At 37.9% G+C, this 18,684-nt stretch overlaps 1 protein-coding gene across 1 annotated transcript in view; it reads right to left on the bottom strand.

Moving 5' to 3' along the window:
* Positions 1-15,066, bottom strand: part of ccdc30 (coiled-coil domain containing 30) — a 28,740-nt gene extending 13,674 nt beyond the window's left edge. Inside the window, exons 1-12 of the mRNA XM_055165479.1 lie at positions 14,886-15,066; positions 12,446-12,610; positions 11,679-11,799; positions 10,013-10,203; positions 9,447-9,533; positions 6,819-6,896; positions 6,377-6,533; positions 4,613-4,728; positions 3,705-3,820; positions 1,503-1,695; positions 1,333-1,428; positions 39-167 (exon numbers count right to left, since the gene is read on the bottom strand). Of these exons, the coding sequence (XP_055021454.1) occupies positions 39-167; positions 1,333-1,428; positions 1,503-1,695; positions 3,705-3,820; positions 4,613-4,728; positions 6,377-6,533; positions 6,819-6,896; positions 9,447-9,533; positions 10,013-10,203; positions 11,679-11,799; positions 12,446-12,610; positions 14,886-14,900 (1,464 nt within the window). The 5' untranslated portion in view covers positions 14,901-15,066. The remainder of the gene's footprint in view (positions 1-38; positions 168-1,332; positions 1,429-1,502; positions 1,696-3,704; positions 3,821-4,612; positions 4,729-6,376; positions 6,534-6,818; positions 6,897-9,446; positions 9,534-10,012; positions 10,204-11,678; positions 11,800-12,445; positions 12,611-14,885) is intronic.
* Between the last annotated feature and the right edge of the window lie 3,618 nt (positions 15,067-18,684).

Below are 18,684 nucleotides of genomic sequence, written 5' to 3' on the forward strand. Positions count from 1 at the left end.
AAGAAAGAACATTTAATTTAGTCCTCAGTGAGTCAGACCTCTTTGTCCTTCTTTAGAGCCGTCTGGGCCGAGCTCAGATCCACCTCCAGCTGTTTCCTCCAGTCCTTCTCCTCTGTCAGACGGGCCTCCAGCAGAGCCAGTCTCTCCTGACTGCTGTCTCTGAGATGCTAGAAATAATACATAAACCACAACTTATTGAATTTCTTATTTTTATTTTAAGCAACTAATACATATTCATGAATAATTAAGGCTTTGGAACACTGATAACTATTATAGCCTTACCATTAGGGGTGTAACGATATCCAAGTCTCACAATATGATATTGTAACGGTATGAACCTCACGGTATGATATTTATTGCGATATGGTGGGTAAGCTCATAATTAGGAATGTAACAATATCCAAATCTCTCTGTACGATATTTTATCATTATACATCTCACGGTACGATATTTATTGTGATATTTTGTAGAGGTTTACAAAACTGTTAATAATATTCTACTTTTTCCTCTTAAAATGCCTTGACAAGACTTAATCCAAAGAACTAAGACTTAAAAGTGCTTAGAACTGTTATTTCTTCTTGTAGTCTACACTGAAATGGAGCAAAGGATCATGGTCTATGTAGTTCTCGCTGTCTTTTTTAAGAGTTATTTCTGCACCATAAAAACTTTTAATTTAAGCAAAGAGACTTGTAATTTGATATATTGTGACGGTCCACGATATTATTGTGAGAACTTTTGATGATAAAATATCACGATATTTTAGTTAGTGTTACATCCCTACTTACCATGTTACCTTTTAGTCAGATAAAAGATTTGGGATGTTTTTATTGCTCTGAAAAACATGTATGTTTACATCTCCACAAATCTGACTTTTACTTGGTCTGGTGTCTCCTTGGTGTAAACTGAACAGAACTACACTGATAAAACTGCACCACTGGCTCTTCTGACCATCTACAGTTCATGATGGGTGAGGTGTTTTGCCCACAACCAAACTTACATGGAAAAGTTGAGGTTTGAGATTTAATCTGCTAAGCTTCATGTTCCAAATAGAAAGTGACGATGGTGGGGGGCTTCCGGCTCCATCACCTCAAACTCGGTTCAACTCGTCTCCATCAACTCAAACGTGGCTCATATTGATTTTCCGTAAAAAAATTGCTGCCCCTCTGTCTGTAACTGCTGCAGCGAGCCTCATCATTTTGGTCTATTACCCTGCTCTACATGATCCTGGTGTTTTTATTATGCTTTAATACGGGGATTCATTTGGCTGGAGCCGAACGCTATGGGTGGAAAAAAAAAAAAAACATACTGTGAAGTTCAGCAGTAATTTCCTACCAGTTGTAAGTAGGACTCGGTCTTGACCTCTTCTCCGTTCTTCAGAGGATGCTCTTGAGCCTCGTGCTTCCTTAGTTCGGCTTCAAGACTTTTAATCTGCATCACAACAGTTCCCGTATGAACAAACTTGAAACCCCAGCATTGCTCTGTGTTATATTTGCATCCCTCACCCTCCTGTGCAGCCCCTCCACCTCCCCCTCGTGCCGGTGCCTCTCCTCACGGCTGCTGTTCTGAGTCTCTCCCAGTAACGCCTCCAGCTCCTCGTTCCTCTCCTCCAGCTCCTCCTTCTCCTTCTTCTGTCTCTGCAGCTGCCTCTGGAGATCCTTCAGCTGAACCAGACCGTCCTCCACAGCCGCCTGACACCTGATACACAGAACAGGCCAAAGTGAGTTGACTAAAGCCCCTGGTTTATGGACACAAAAACAAGCAGCAGTGCAAAGTACTAAAGATGTGCTTTAGAACAACTGGGACTTGTGCTGTACTGTATAATATCTATGATTTTAAATTAAATAAATACAGTCTTATGATTTACAATTAGACTCAATTACAAATGCACTACAGGTCAAAAGTTTTAGAACACCACACTTTGTCCAGTTTTTACTGTTGACCAAAATGTATTCTAAACTTTTGATTCATGAAAGTGTCCACCTTTGGCAAATATAACAGCTGAACACACTTGTAGCTCGTTCTTTTTACAACAGAAATTAAATATTCTTCAGAAAGTTCTTTCCAAATCTGTTGCAGAAGTTCCCATAAATGTGTGGTACTTGTAGGTTCAGTTCATCCCAAACGAGCTTCATGGGGTTTAAGTCTGGACACTGTGCTGCTGGACACTCCATGTTTTCAAGCTTTACATCTTGTTCTTTTTTCCTGAGGTAGTTTTGGCAGAGCCTGGACTTGTATTTTATTATCTTTTGTCTTTTTTTAACCTCTGGCTGTTCAGTACTTACTTTTGTACCATTTCAAGCTCTTCATTGGACTCGCACGACTTGAATTGCAATAAATAAATGGAAAAATTATGTTCTAAAACTTTTGAGAAGTAGTGTACATCTTTTAAAGTCTACAAAAAAATGTACAATTACCTATAAATCCTCTAAATTACAACAATGTGAGTACCGTATTTTCTGAACCATAGGGCGCGCTCAAAAGCCTCCAACCCCATCAAAAAACGACCGCGTGCCCCACAACCCAGAGCGCCCTATACACAATTCCACTCGGGTGTCCCAGCACGACTTTAGTAAACTACAAAGCCGCACCACCCACAGCGCACGCAAACACACGGAGCAGACAGCGACTGCGCAGCGAAAAACACCCACAGCCACACTCATCACTCCACGCGGACGAGAAACGGAACGGAGGAACGAACCGAAAAAGCGAGTGCAATGTGCCACTTCTAGACACAACTGAACAACTGAGTCACTGCGAACACGCCGACAATCCAGCGGTCCCAGACAGCACCCTCCCTACACGCCACAGCTGGACAAAGCCCAGAGTCACCGTGAACGTGTCAAACAAAGTCCCACTGACCCATCCAACTGTTGTGTTTCGTTTAAAGTCCGGTGTGATTTATTTGTGAAAAAAAGTTCAAAAATAGACCATTTAATGACAGTGCGCCTTATAATTCAGAGCGCCCTATAATGCGGAAAATACGGTAATTGCAATTAGTTACTTTCCACTGGGGGTCACATTTTGATTTTATTATAAATCACGAACACATTGTATTGTATCGGTTCAATTCATCTGTCACTCACTTAAATCTAACCAAATTGAAAAGTGTGTGGAAAAGTGCGTGTTTGAGCAGTGATACTTTGCTAATTGTAGGCATTGCTCTGTCTGAAGAACTGACTTAGCTGGAACTACAATTATAAGTACAGTAGGTGAGCTGATTTGTGCTGTTAAACCCTCTCAAATAACATTTCTATCACAAGTGAGCAAGCCTTAGTTTTTCAGCTTTTCTGTTATTTACTCTCATCTTTTGTTGAAAATCAAACAGGGACATGAACGCTCCTATTCATCACAAGCTCCTGAAAATGTGCTGTTTAAATCAATTCTATTCTTTCTTGAAATCTCAGACTATCTTAAACTTTTTTCACGGTGTGTGCTAATGTGTGCATTGTGTCACCATGGCAACTGGTAAACATTGTGCCCTATAAATACACGTAGAACACCCCATGAGCGGTGTCACTGCGAAGTACCAACAGAGCTGCAGTAAACAGAGAAACAGTGAATCACTTTATGACTGTATCACCAAAATAACAGATCGTCGCAGCAGTGAGATCACAATTAGATGTTTACTGTATCTCCATATCACCAAGGCCTATTTTCCACCTCTGCAAACAGTTTTTGTGACTCAACAATTCTACTTTATTTACCGTCTGTGAATGGGATCACTGTCACTGGTGAATAAGGCAGATTTATTCACAGTTGGTTCTTCACCAAAGCCCTGCTCCTCTTTGGAAGAAACATCTGGGTTGCTGTTCCTGGAAATCTATGAACGCACAACACAAACAAAAAGCAGAGTGGAAAGAAATAGTGAGAATTATACCACACCTAGTATTGTAATTATTTAACGGTCTGTGTTTTAAAAGTTTTTGTTTAATCTTGTTTCTTTACTTTATTGATTGTACAGCACTTTGGTCAGCTAACGTTGTTTTAAACAGAGGTGGGACCAAGTCGTTGTTTTCGCAAGTAAGTGTCAAGTCTTTGACCTCAAGTCCGAGTCAAGTCCCAAGTCAAAGACATACAAGTCCAAGTCGAGTCTCGAGTTACTGGCCCATAAATCCAGGTTAAGTCCAAGTCGTCTGCTTTGAGCTTCAAGTCATTTCAAGTCTTTAAACCAAAATACCAAATATAGCTTTTAGATTTTTGCAGTTTATATACTTTTAAAACTAAATTGTACTTAAAAAGTCATGGGATATTTTATATGAGTATTTATATAAGAGCTGTAGAAATTCTAATTTTTCTTTTTTAAATGTCTTGACAAGAGTGCAAATTATTACGATCAGAACAGAAAGAGTTTAGATTTAAGAATGCGTAAAAACAGTTATCTTGTCAGCTAGTCTAAGTATCAGACCTTATCAAGTCACAGACCTCAAGTCCAAGTCAAGTCCCAAGTCACCTGACCTTCAAGTCCAAGTCGAGTCCCAAGTCTTTGTCTAATTTATCAAGTCTTAAATCTTAAAAATAGTGACTCAAGTCTGACTCAACTCTGGTTTTAAATGCGCCTTATAAATAAATTTGCCATCTCCATTATTCTTAAACCTTTCTTAAATCTTCTAACCTTTTCCATTAGGTTCCTCTTCTCAGCCTCTAACGTGTGGATCTTGTCTCTAAGAGCTCGGTTTTCAGAGTCCAGTTTGTCGTTTTGATCTTTGGCTTTCTGCAGCTTCATCATGTCTGAAAAACATACAAATACTTTCATGTATTTAAGAATAGAGACAAAAGTGTCCTGTAAGCAAGCACCGCACACTAACACACGTAGAAAAATAACAAAGCGTGCAATTCACTTCAAACACAAGTCTGTCCCACCATTGGTTTTGAGTATGTCCACTTCCTTTTTCAGATTTTCTACTTCTCGGACTGTTCCCTCAAGCTCACAGCCTGGGATTACAGACAATGATTTAAACATATATGGAAATTGTACCTTTAATTATTTGCTTAATTTTTCAAGCTTTAAAGGTCACAAAATTGACTCTTGTGAGCTTTAAGCCTTTTTTTTATAATGTTTCTACCTCCTCAAAAACATCCTCTGAGTTGTGTTTTGTTTCATTCACACGTCTGAGTGACCCTTTATTATTAGACCGTCTACATCTCCAAAGCTCAAAATGCTCTGTTCCACCTTGTGATGTCATGCAGTGGTAGTTTTAGAATACCTTTTACCTTTCAGTAGAGATTGGCAATACCAGATCTGAAATTATCCAAATGATTTTAGTGTTTTCAGTTTAAAAATGCAGAGTTTGTGTGTTAAACATTTGTGAATGAAACATAACACAACTCCAGGTCTGTTTGCGATGAGGAAAATCCGTGTATCATTCGTTCATTTGTTTTTCAATATAAAACCAAAAATAAGAAAACGAAAGAACAACAGTTTCCTTCAGTATTTGTCTCCAAAACCAAAATGAAAAAACAAATAACAATGAGTTTTTTTCATTTTTTCGATTTTGTGTTTAAATCAGTAATGGAAAAAAACGGATAACGGCCATTTCTTGTTTTTGTGACTTAAACTGTGATACTGGACTTTTGCGCAGCATACAGACTGAACCAGGACTAAATCAGGATTAAGATAGGCCTAAACCAGCTCTAAACCAGAATTGAACCAGGACTAAACCAGGTCTCAGTTCTGGTCTCAGTCCTGGTTTGGTTCCGGTCTGAGTCCCGGTCTGAGTCCCGGCCTGGTCCCAGTCTGGTCCCGGTTTCCTGATCACCCGACAGTCTACGCAGGGCATGGCCGGGCCAGTCCCAACACTCCTGGTTCAGTCCTGGTTTAGTCCTGGTTTAGTCCTGGTTTAGTCCTGGTTTAGTCCTGGTTTAGTCCTGGTTCAGTTCTGGTTCAGTTCTGGTTTAGTCTTGAGACCGGGACTGGACCAGGACCGGGACCGGGACAGGGACTGAGACTGGGACTGAGACTGGTTTAGACTTGGTTTATTCCTGGTTCAGTCCGTTCTTGCAGTTTAAGTCAGGGAAACGGGAAACGGCCATTATCCATTTTTTCCATTATTCATTTAAACACAAAATCGAAAACTGAAAAAAACAAATCGTTAGCCGTTTTTTCATTTTGGTTTTGGAGACAAATAATGAAGAAAACAGTTGTTCTTTCCTTTTCTTATTTTTGGTTTTATATTGAAAAACGAATGAACGAATGATACACGGATTGAGGAAACAACACAGATAAAAAAAAAAAAAACAAAGATCAAAAAATAGTGCCCTTTGCTGATGAAACATGGATGTCAGATGTTGTGAAAGGACAGATTTGTGGTTATTATATTGAAAAAAATCATAAAATATATAAAAAATATTAGTGACAGTAATATTTTGAATTTGTTACCACTGGACTCCGTGTTATTGTTTTTGGCCGTGTCCAGTTCGTTGGTGAGTCTCCTGATGTCCTGATGAGCCATGGCCAGTCTCCGAGACGCCTCCTCCAGGTCCCGCTCCAGCCTCTGCCGCTCGATACGCTCCTGGGTTATCTCCTCTATCCGAGCCTAAAATAAAAGCACCTCAAACTCAAATAACGAAAATATACCATAGCAAATATTACGGATTATCATTAGAAAGTTGCATGCATGTTGTTTTTCATCTTTGCAGACCTGAGAAAAGAGGCTCGGTAAATATTAGTCCCACGTTTGCCGATTAAAACAGACATGCTTTAGCCCGTGACATGCTGGAGGACGTAGGTTTGTGGTGGTCATGCATGGACAGGTAAAAGGATTCGGTGGTCCCGTGATTGGTGTTAGTGGAGTGTAAATAGACCGGAGATTTGAACGTACAGGGGTGAGATTGTATTTGCTCTGACCAGATCTGCGAAGACCAAACAGCTTCTTCCACGGACTCTGGGTGGGGCACTGCTAAAATCAAAGACCAACGTGTGCACAAAAACTTACAACATCATAAAAAAGCGATGGTAATAAAAATTCATAATCATTGTAGTAGATAATAAGTGGTAATTGACCAGTTCCCAGATCTTACGCTGGCTGTTCTCCTGACTAAACACGGGCAAAGTTTGAAGAAAACGCCAAGTATAGAGACAGAAATTTTGTGCTTTTCTTCCCAACAAATTACAGTTCTAACGAGATAAATGAGCAATTGAATCTCTTCAGGTAAAAAGCTGTTATTTTGTTCTTCTTGTTGTTGTTGTCTGAAATGAAGAAGACACACTTTACAAATTTATGAGTCTGGTCACTGGTCAATCCCGGTTTTCTTTTTTTTTTTGCAACTTCATTTTTATTTGCTTTTTAACAGAGAGGAAAAATTTTTTAAAAAGGCAACAAAATAAAACAATAGAGAACTTGATTGTATTGGGAGGAGGAGTACCACCAGTGCTAAGAATTGTAATTTCAGTGTCAACAAAGCAGCGATCCTCAGTCAGTGTGCTTTGAGACTGCGAGGCAAACTCCCATTAGTCACCCAAAAAGAATTGTCAGTTTAAAAGATGTTCATTTTCACCGTGGAATGTGACCATGGTTTACCCCATTTTAGATCAGATGTAATCCACTTCTCCCAGAGCTTCATAAATTTTGAGACCTTCAATCTAATGTAATATGAGGTAAATATTCTGTATAATTTTTATCCACTGTCGTTGTTTTTAATTGCCCTTCTAGCTGCTGTCAGCAGAATCTTTGTCAGATAAAGGTCCTCCTTTTGTACATAATCTGCCATGTTTCCCAAGTACATAACGGTGCATCAATCCCTGTTTTCTGTGACATGATTGATGGATTAGCCAATCAGGGGCACGCACGGTTCGTCCGTATAAAAACTAGTATGGCTTTTGCGGAAAAAAATAAAATAAAATAAATAAATCACAGGGGACTGAAAAACATTGTTGATTTCTGTAGAATCAATGAGCAAAGAACTAGACTCAAAAACTTCATCTGAGGTGACGGAAATCTAATCTTGTTTGTATAAATGTAACAATAACCAAAATATCGTGATATTATATCGTCAAAGTCCTCACAATAATATCGTGGACCATCACAATATATCGAATTACAAGTCTCTTTGTTTAAATCAGGAGTTATGGTGCAGCAATAGCTAAAAAAAGACAGGGAACTACATAGACCATGATCCTTTGTTTCCTTTCAGTGCAGATTACAAGAAAAAATAACAGTTCTAAGCACGTTTAGTCTTAGTTCTTTGGATTAAGTCTTGCCAAGGCATTTTAAGAGAAAAAAATATCATATAGCAGTTTTGTTAACCTCCACAAAATATTGTACCATGAGATTCACACCGTGGCTCGACTTTTAACTGGAACCCGGAAACACGAGAGCATCTCACTTATTTTAGCCTCTCTCCATTGGCTCCCGGTGTCTTTTAGAGCCGATTTTAAAATTCTTTTATTTACTTAAGTGTTTGCACAGCCTAGCACCCTCCTAACGCGCTGACTTGATCCACCTTTACGTCCCCTCTCGCACTCTCAGGTCAGCAGCTCGCCGTCCCAAAAACTAAACATAAGCTTCATGGGGACCGTGCGTTTTCTGTTGCTGCCCCACGGCTGCGGAACCTGTCACCATTAGAGATTAGAGGCCAAGTCTGTACCTGTTTTTAAGTCACTCCTAAAAACGCACCTTTTCTCACTGGCTTTTAACAAGTGACATGTACATTTCTTGTTGAGTATCTTACTGTTTTCTATGTTTTTTAGTAGTTGTATTGTGTTTTTACTGTATATTTTCTTCTACTGTGATTCTCATTGTCTGTCCTGTGTTTGTGTACAGCACTTTGGCCTCCTGTAAAGTTTTTAAAGTGCTTTAAATAAAGTTGGTATGGTGTGGTATGGTGACGATATCGTACCAAGAGATTTGTATATTGTTATATCCCTAATCGTGAGCCTCCCCACCATATTGTGAGTTTTCCCATGATATCGCAATAAATATCGTACTGTGAAGCTCATACCGTGACAATATCGTATCGTGAGACTTGGATATCGTTACACTTATACTTGTTTGTAAATGATAGGTGAACAATGAGATCCTGCGTTTCACCTGTGTCACTGAAAAAACTCTTTTGATGACATAAACATGTTTGGTTCTGGCAAAGAAGGGAGTGGGAACTAGACTGATGCCCTTCTGTGTAAAAATAATACAGTGATATCCTTCTATATTTGCCAGTAAATCATTAAATTGTGATTATGAACTAAAAATGCTTTAGTTTTTGTAACATCAATCACTCATACTAAGACGGCATTGATCCAAGTTTTCTCTCAAGTAAAAAAATATTAATTGTATGAGACGCATCCGCACAAAGCTTCTTGAGTTGGAGAAAATTGCATTGGAGATAATCCTCTTCTGTTGCCATAATAACAAACCCAGATGAGCGGGAGAACAAAGACGCACCTGTGTTATTTGGTATAAATCCATTATTGTTTTGCGCTGGTTTCCATGGTGACGTGTGAACGAGCTCACCTTGGCCATGTTCTCCATTGTCTTTTGCATTTCCTCTTTCTGCGTCCACAGCCCCTCGCCCACAGACTGCCTCAAGTGCTCCATCTCCTGGATCAAACCATCAAACAAGCGCAACATTTACATACAAGAATAGCTCAAATAAAAAGATACATTAAAGTAAGTAAGTAAGTTTTCATTTAAATAGAGCTTTTCACCGACATATGTCACAAAGATGCTTTTACAGATCATCAATCATTCACTCCATACCCCGGTCTTGGTAAACTGTTTAGTGATTTATTTGTTCTATGTATGCCTTTATTTCAAATTTATTTTACAGCACTGAGCAGGCTCGTTTCTCACACAGCTAAACTATTTTTGACATTTACTGCAATATTGTGAATCTAAAGGATATTTTCAACCAAATTCCAAAAGCTTATAACCATCAAACTCCAAGATAATAATATAATAATAGACATACCTGAACCTAAACTTAATAATTTTTAAGGAAGACCAAAAAAGCCAGTGGACTGTATTATATTATTTTAGTAAGTCAGTAAATTGTAAAATTGTTTAGTATTTATTCTTACCTGTAAATGCATTTCCCTGTATTCCTCGCCCAGACTCTGTCCCTCCAGCCTCCTCTCCGTCTCCTCCAGTCTCTCCAGCAGCGTGGCCCTCTCCACCAGCAGATAGGCCACCAGCTCACTGGGAGTGCTCAGCCCGATCTCCCCCAGGTCCTTCTGAGCCAGCATCTCCGCCAACTCCTTACTCTCCACTTCTGCAAAACAAAGGGTGAATTATGGACACTTTTGATCTTCCTTCTCAAAATTTAGTCAGATGGAGATTTTATGTCTTAAAAGGTTCTATATTACGAGCATTAAGCGATCTTATGATATCGTTACCTCATCAAAAACAAACCTGGAGTTGTGTTTTGTTTCATTCTCACACGTTGGTGTAACCCTTTATTATTAGTCTGTCTCCAAAGTTCAAATTGCTCCGGTCTACCTTGTGATGTCATGTAGGGGTCAAGTTAACAGCTAGAGATTGGCATTCCAGGGCTCAAATGATCCAAATGATTCTAGTGAAGGTGTACGTAGTTTAAAAACACAGTGGGGCACTTACTGTATTACCAAATGACATGTTTGAGAGAATAACTAAATATGCAAGATTTGTGTGTTAAACATGTGTGAATGAAACAAAACACAACTCCAGGTCTGTTTGTGATGAGGAAGCTACATTATAACTTATTATAACCTTTAAGTCATCTGTATATTTTTTAATAATTAAAAACTGGATACAAGGATTCAGTACAGTGACATGGAGTTTCAAGAGTCGTATCAGGAGAGGCATCTGAACTGACTAGGGATGTAACAATAACCAAGATATCGTGATATCGTATCATCAAAAGTTTCACAATAATATCGTGACTGTCACAGTATATCGATTTACAAGTTCCTTTGCTTAAATGCATTGCTTTATAGTAGCAACACCTTATAAACATCAGGAACTACATATCCCATGATTCCTTTCAGTGCAGACAATATGAAGAAATATGTTTTTTGCTTGAACTCTTGGGATTATGACAGTAATAATCCACACCAAACTCTTGTCAAGGTATTTTAAAAGCAAAAAAGTGTCCCATCTACAAAAATATGGTAATAAATATTGTACTGTGAGATGCATATTGTGATGATATTGTACTGAGAGATTTGGATATTGTTACATCCCTGGAACTGACATAATGATAAATAGGAAATTGGTTACCACTTTCTAATAACTACACCTTCATTAACCTTAATAAAACATGAAAGACTATTCATGTTGAACAAATTAATTATTAAAAATGATTCAGACTTCAAAACTACTCAGTTAGAGGGTTAGGCATTACAATTAAATAAACCTCAGTTACTCATAAATCACTTGTTAATTATGAATTAAGTCATACTTTATTAAGGCTATTAAAAGTGCAGTTACTATAAGTGTTAATATTATTAGTTTTTTGTCTCTATCATCCACATAAAATAGGCTACATCAGCTGAAATTGGCACTGAAGTGAAATGTCTTTCTTCACCACTGTGTTTTTATAAATACTTTAAATTACAGCTTGAACAGTTCGAATAATTGGGAGCCCGTCGTGTGAGAAGGCTGCATAATTCCTCCAAAACATAAGACAAGTTATACAGACTTCTGTGCTCGGTATGTGAAATATGCCGAGCGGAGACGGCCTTGCTCAGTGGACGGAGTATTATTTACCCTGCTGCTCTCGAATGTGGTGTAGCTCCAGACGCAACTGTTCATTGTCCCTCTCGTAGTCCGCAGTCAGACTCTCTCTCTCCTCCAGCAGGCCTCGGATATGGGCCACGTAGCTCTCAACCTGAAGGAAAGATGCACAAGAAATAGTTATAATGACAAAATGCAGTTCTATATCATGGCTCTATAGATACTAAGAGCATTAACGCCTGAATTAGAGAATCAATATCTGAACATAGTGAGATAACACAAGTAGTTTTAGTTTAGATTTATAGTTGCATCTTACTACATCCTGTACCAATTCTACTACTTTTGAATGCATATCAGCTTTATGAAATTGCAGTGGGTTCAGATCAACAGTGAATGGCCCATAAATTCAACTAATAAAAATCCAAGAAGTGGTAATTCTGTGATAAAAAAATAAGTACTACAAAATTCATATAGTTGGAATAATCAGCAATGACTGGGTAAGTGAGCCAATAGCCAATTTCAGAAAATTTTTTATTTTGGTTAATGGTTGTCAGTCCCATTTGTTATTCTGGTCAGTTGATTTTACTGCATAATCTTGCCTTATTCTACTATAATGTAATGTTATTTAGATTTCATAGGACATAGAATACATTTTAATAACTTTAATACACAGTTGGTAAAACTTATAAAACCCAAAGCAACATAATGAGCTGGCTTGTATGTGGTACTGTAGTCATAAAAGCTCTTTAACAGTTGACCTTTTGCGACACAAAGAGCCCAGGGGAGTCTGAATAATTCACCTCCTCCATCTCGTTGGCCTGCTGCGTCCGGAGGGTCTGCAGCTCATCTGTGGCTGACTGGAGTTTGGCCTCACAGTCCCGGAGCTGCTGAACCAGGTCCTCCTGCACCTGCCCCGGACCGAGACCCGGACTGAGTCCCGGAGGAGAGGCCCCCTCCACCGGGACCTGGGGACCACACAATCAATGAGTACAACTGTATGAGTGAAAGGTGTTGTACTGTATGTAATAGGGGTGGGAAATATTGATCAAAATGACTATCCTGATAAAAATCTATAGATAATTTACCACTAGAACAGATATGTGTGTTAAACATTTCTTCAAATGCACTGTAATTGTTTACTTTCAAATATAAGACAAATGTAAAAGACCTGTAAAAGTGCAGAAATATCACTTTATACCCTTGTTTGAAAGATTACAACATAAATTTTAAATTTTAATCAGCTCTTTTTAAAAATATTTGGATTTTGTTTTACAATCTTACATCTTATACTGCATATATTCAAAAACATTCACAATATTATGGATAGTTAGATATATTATAGAACAAACAGACTTAGGGACAGCTTATTTCCCAAAGCTGTCGTCATACTAAACTCAAGTCTGCAATGAGAACTGTTAATTTGTGTGCACTTTGAAGGAGCAGGTCTGCATCTCATTATACTGTGTATAATGACATTAAAGGCTTTCTACTCTACTCTTTTCTATACTGTCCATCTGTTCAAAGCTTCAATAAGGACAATTGAAAATGTTTCTATTCTAAGAAAAAACTGTATGAATATTGTTATGGATTTTTAAATTCAGATGTTGTGTCTGTGCATTATAGCAAACAAAACCAATTTTGCCATGTATTTGCTTTCAGCCAGAACATACTGATACTTTGCAGTGACATCACGTTGGGGGTGTTTTACATGTGTGTGTGTATTGGTTTAGATCATCTGAAAAATCAAGAAAAATATAAAATGGATTTAAACAACACATTTTCAGAAGCCAATGATCAATACAAATGTTCTTGGCCCTGTTTAGGAGTTGGATTTCCAACAAAAAGTGAGAGTGACTAACTGTTAATGGTGATCGTCTTCTTTAAGTTCACACATCATATCGCCTGTTGTAGTTCTAACTAAGTCAGCTCTTTCGGGACAAATTGTGTTAAACTAAAACCTCAGATTAAAGTGTAATCTTCTGACAGCAGCGCTCACATCAGCATCACATTCCCACGTACTGTTAACAACATCAGCTGCAATGTAAGACTACAGTAACTATGATTGCCTTGAATGGAACATACTGTCTTCAATACACAAATTAACTAGGTTTTAAAATACAATTTCTACTTTTTTCTCTACTTGATCTTCAACAAATTCCTGACCGATTAAACTGCTCATCATTGAGGCTGTCATCCCGGCTGGTATCTGATCCATTTTCTTGACACATGCAGGAGTCTGGGGACAACAGAGGGGCATGCCAGCACTAAGCACCTGTCACTAGACTCAGAGCTGCACAATGCTCATGTAACCGGAGAATGCAGAGAGAGGGCTGCTGTGGGAGACCAGCAGACGACACACGCACTATTGTTCACAAGGACAGGATCATGTCTCTGCTCCAGGTACTTACACATCAGACCAAAAGCGACAAGCATACACCGGGACAAATACACTTCGCTTTTGTTATACAGTTTACCTCACAATTCAATGAGGCCCAAAGTAGAAAACTGGAATTCCTACTGCACATCTTTGAAATTTGAAATAGTGCATTATGTTACCAATAACTGAAGGGCCAGGACTAGGAACAATATTATAATAACAATATGGATAATAATTTAAATGATTGGAAATTGTAAACGCACACCGCATCTTAAGCAAAGGCCCGTAGAATTGGTTTGTTCCTATAGACTTGGTTTGTTCCTGCTGTGGATTTGGTTTAGTCCTGGTATAATCCAGGTTAATATGGTGTAATCCAGGTTTAGTTGTGGTCTAATCCAGGTTTAGTTCAGAATTTTGATGCGTTTTGAAGTGTTTCTACAAGTCTGAACACAACCTTAATGTCTGCTTTTATTGCCAATAAAGTGATTTTGATCCATAATTTTGAAGATATTTCAACTTTGAATCTCAAAATAACAGTCATAGTATAAAAAAAAAAAAAGGCCTAATAATTCTTGGCAACTACAACTCCACACTGTGCCACACACAAATAAATTTTAATTGGATCGGCATTACAAAGGCTCAAAGAATGTTGACACACATTCCTCAGCTGCTCTGTCATTTTTGTGCCTCTCGTTAGTGCAATTTTTTTAAACCAGCTTTTTATGACACAAATAAATGACATTGGAAATTATGTCTACCTCCATAAATCACAATTATAAAGTTATCTACAAGTTACTACATAATATAATTTATAATCCACACAGTATCATGTTATATAGTGTTAATCCAGTGATCTAAAATACCTCTTCAGGATCCATCTGTCACTTTGGAAACAAGAGCTTCATCGGGGGGACAAATGTTTTCTTATCAGGTCCGATTCAGACGACGGAGCCCACATCTCTCCCCCAAGCGTGATTATGAAAGAACAGGCGCTAAATCCTTAGTGTGGTTGAATACTGTCCATGGCAACCCTCTTCTTCCACTCTCCACTGTGACAAGAACACAAGAATACAATGATCAAGTTCAGGCCTGCACACAAACGCTTAAAGATGCACATGACCTCAGGCTATGCAAAATGGGAAGCTGATAAAATGTCATAAAACCGGTATCACTCAATAGCTCACTCAGTATTGACAGTCTGTTTAAACACGCAGTCCATAAATAATTTAAGATTGTGAAGCATTAAGGGTTGACATGAAAATTAAAGTCTTAACCATAATATTTCAAATGAGTCATATTGTACTTAAACTGGGATTGGTTTCTTTTCTTAGACACTGTAGTAACAACAGTAACAACAAAACATGCAAAAAGTAGAACATACAAAAATCTATGCTTTGAAAAAACTGTTACTGCTAAAAGAACACACAAAATAGTAAGATTTTTGTGTGTTATGTTTGTGTAAGTTGTTAAATCTATTGTGTAGAGTGAACAGACGTCCCTCTTTACCCGGGACAGCCCCAGTTTTGAACCCTGTGTCCCCTGTCCCAGCTGATTTATTTAAAACCAGTGATTTGTCCCAGTTTTATACAAGAAATGTAGCTATTTTTGACCAATTTGATCCCTGCCAACAGTAAAGAAAATGTGACTATACTGACTCACATTAGTGCCAAGTGTATAACAATTTTCCTTAATTACACACTCATTTCACAATTTATATTATTACCAACAGTGTTGGGGAGTAACAGATTACATGTACCAGAGTTATGTAATCAGAGTACAAATTATGAGTAACTGTATTCAGTTACAGTTACTGTTTCAGTGAGTGGTAATTGGATTACAGTTACTTTGTTGAAATAAATGGATTACACAGCGGTATTTTCCTCTTTTCACATTTTGGGCTGTAACCTAACTAGACCTGGTTTAGACTAAACCAGGTCTAAACCAGGTCTAAACCCAGGTCTAAACCCAGGTCTAAACCCAGGTCTAAACACAGGTCTAAATCCAGGTCAAAACCAGGTGTAAACCTGGTCTAAAACCAGGTCTAAACAAGGTCTAAACTAGGTCTAAAACCAGGTCTAAACAAGGTCTAAACCCAGGTCCAAACCAGGTCTAAACCTGGTCTAAAACCAGGTCTAAAACCAGGTCTAAAACCAGGTCGAATCTAAGTCTAATCCAGGACTAAACCAGGACTAAAACCAGGTCTAAAACAGGTCTAAAACAGGATTTAACAGGACTAAACCATGCTGCACAGACCGTGTCTCCTCCTCTTCTATCAATGATATTTTTAGTACAGTTAATTAAAGTCTGGGCTTTTCATTGTCTTTTATCAAACAAAACATCTTATGTTACGATATCCTCGTCTTTGCTTCTCTACAGCAAATCAAGTAATCCAAAGTATTCAGATTACGTTACTCACTTTAAGTTAATGGATTACGTTACAAACTACATTTTGGAGTATGTAATCTGTATACATTTTAAAAGTAACCTTCTCAACACTGATTACCAACCACCACAAACCAAGGATGTCCCAGTTTTTTTTTTATTATTTTATTTTATTTTATTATCACCCTAGTATTGTGTATCACCATAAGTATTTGTAAATTAACTACTGTAATACTCCTAAAGCACATAATGACACTTGATAAGCCACATAAACCCATTCTGTCACTCACTCAGTAACTCTTATTTATGTTGACCTAAATCTATTCAAAGCACACAAGATTTCTATTACACATGAACTATCTGTTATTGCCATTGTTGAAATAACTGTTCATGCTTAATAACAGTTCAAAAATGCATCGTGCACGACTTTGCAGCCAGACCAAAACACTTCCCAGCTGTCCCCTAAAATGTCTGCAGAGGAGGAGCAACTGGGCTTCTTCTTTTGGTGGGACAACAGCTTTGCATTCCTCAAGCCCAGGAGCCTACAACCAGGGACGGCACAAACGCTTTAATGCCACTACAAAGCTGAAATGTACGAATAAGCAGAGGCAGATGTCAGTTTTACAGCAAACAGCTACGAAAACCAAAGTTAGTTTACAACTCGATAAAGCGCCCTGGTCCACGCAGCTAATGCTAGTCGCTAACAGTAACACTCGCTCTTGTGTTTTGCAGTTTGGGATTATGCGGAGTGCTGTAAGCTTTCGTGTACTTTCCGGAGTGCTGTGGGGTTATAAATGTAGCTTTAAATCGTGTGTGGAGTAGTGATCGGGCGCTCTCTGTGTGGAGGATGCACTCACCATTTTAGACGCGCTGGAAATGCTAACGGGCACGCGCGGCGGAGGGACTTGGCTTCGGCGATCTCCTAGGCAACGGGATGTACCACTGTGGGAAAAGGGGGGATACTTTTAGAAGATTTACGATTTTAGAAAAAAAAAACTACATGTTTTCTAAAAATATATTATTTATACCAAATGTTTTATTTCAGCGACAATGTTCTGCGAAGATAGCCAGCAGTTTACAATGACGTTAGTTAACAATACCCCCAAACTCACAAATGGTACCTTCCACTTGTAGAGCCTTCATATGGCCCGATCTAATTTGTGTTATTTCATGATTAATGATGTTTAACAGGACTATAATCACACCTATGTATGGAATTATTTAACATACACTGCACATACCCATCCATTATTATAATGCTTTCACAAGATTGGTGTGTGTGAAAGCTAGTTACCACTAGGTGACGCTATTTACTGGATTAAACTAATATGAAAGATTTAAGAAGAATTTATTTCACGAAGCTTTGTATCAGTTGCAACCGAGTTGTTTTTGCTGGGTTTCAGATGACACAAATCACAACATTTTATAGGCCAATAATACAGATGTGGGGCCACTAAAATGCATTTGACTCACACTTAGACACATTTTATTGATCCACAAGGGAAATTATTTGGACATAGTAGCTCACACAACACGATATTATATAATAACAACATAGATTAAAAAATATGGCAATAAATGGTAATACTAAATTCTAAATGAGTAGTAAACAAAAACAGCAAGAGACAGGTGTTAAAATGAAATAAGGGCATAATTATAGAAATGTATATATACAAGTCAAACTAAAATAGAAAAACATGTAATAAAATATAAAATATTAGCTATATACAAGAGGTCATATGGTTAAAATGCAGATTGATTTGTGTTGTATTACAGTGAGTATTTAGTTACTAATAGAAATGATCAGGTTCAACATTTGTGCATTTATTTTTTTGGATCTTTTATGAGAAAGTACAGAGTAATCAAGCCAAAGATGTTAATTTTGTCTTCTTATGTACTTTAACTTCTTGGGTTCTTTTTTATTACAGTACACAATACACTGTATTATCTTTAAAGAACCCAAGAAGTTAAAGTGCAATGTAATCAACAGTGTTGGGAAGATTACTTTTAAAATGTATTCCCCTACAGATTACAGATGTACTTTGTAACATAATCCATTAAATTACTTAAAGTGAGTAACGTAATCTGAATATTTTGGATTACTTGATTTGCTGTTGAGAAGCAAAGACGAGGAAATCTTCACGACTTTACTTAACCGTATTAAAAATATTATCGATAGAAGAGGAGGAGACATGGTCCACGCAGCATGGTTTAGTCCTGGTTAAATCCTGGTTTAGTCCTGGTTTATAACCTGGTTTAGACCTGATTTAGATCTGGTTA

This window comes from Boleophthalmus pectinirostris, unplaced genomic scaffold, assembly GCF_026225935.1.
Source record: "Boleophthalmus pectinirostris isolate CB_2022bp ecotype Guang Dong unplaced genomic scaffold, ASM2622593v1 HiC_scaffold_8, whole genome shotgun sequence".
Taxonomy (NCBI): domain Eukaryota; kingdom Metazoa; phylum Chordata; class Actinopteri; order Gobiiformes; family Gobiidae; genus Boleophthalmus; species Boleophthalmus pectinirostris.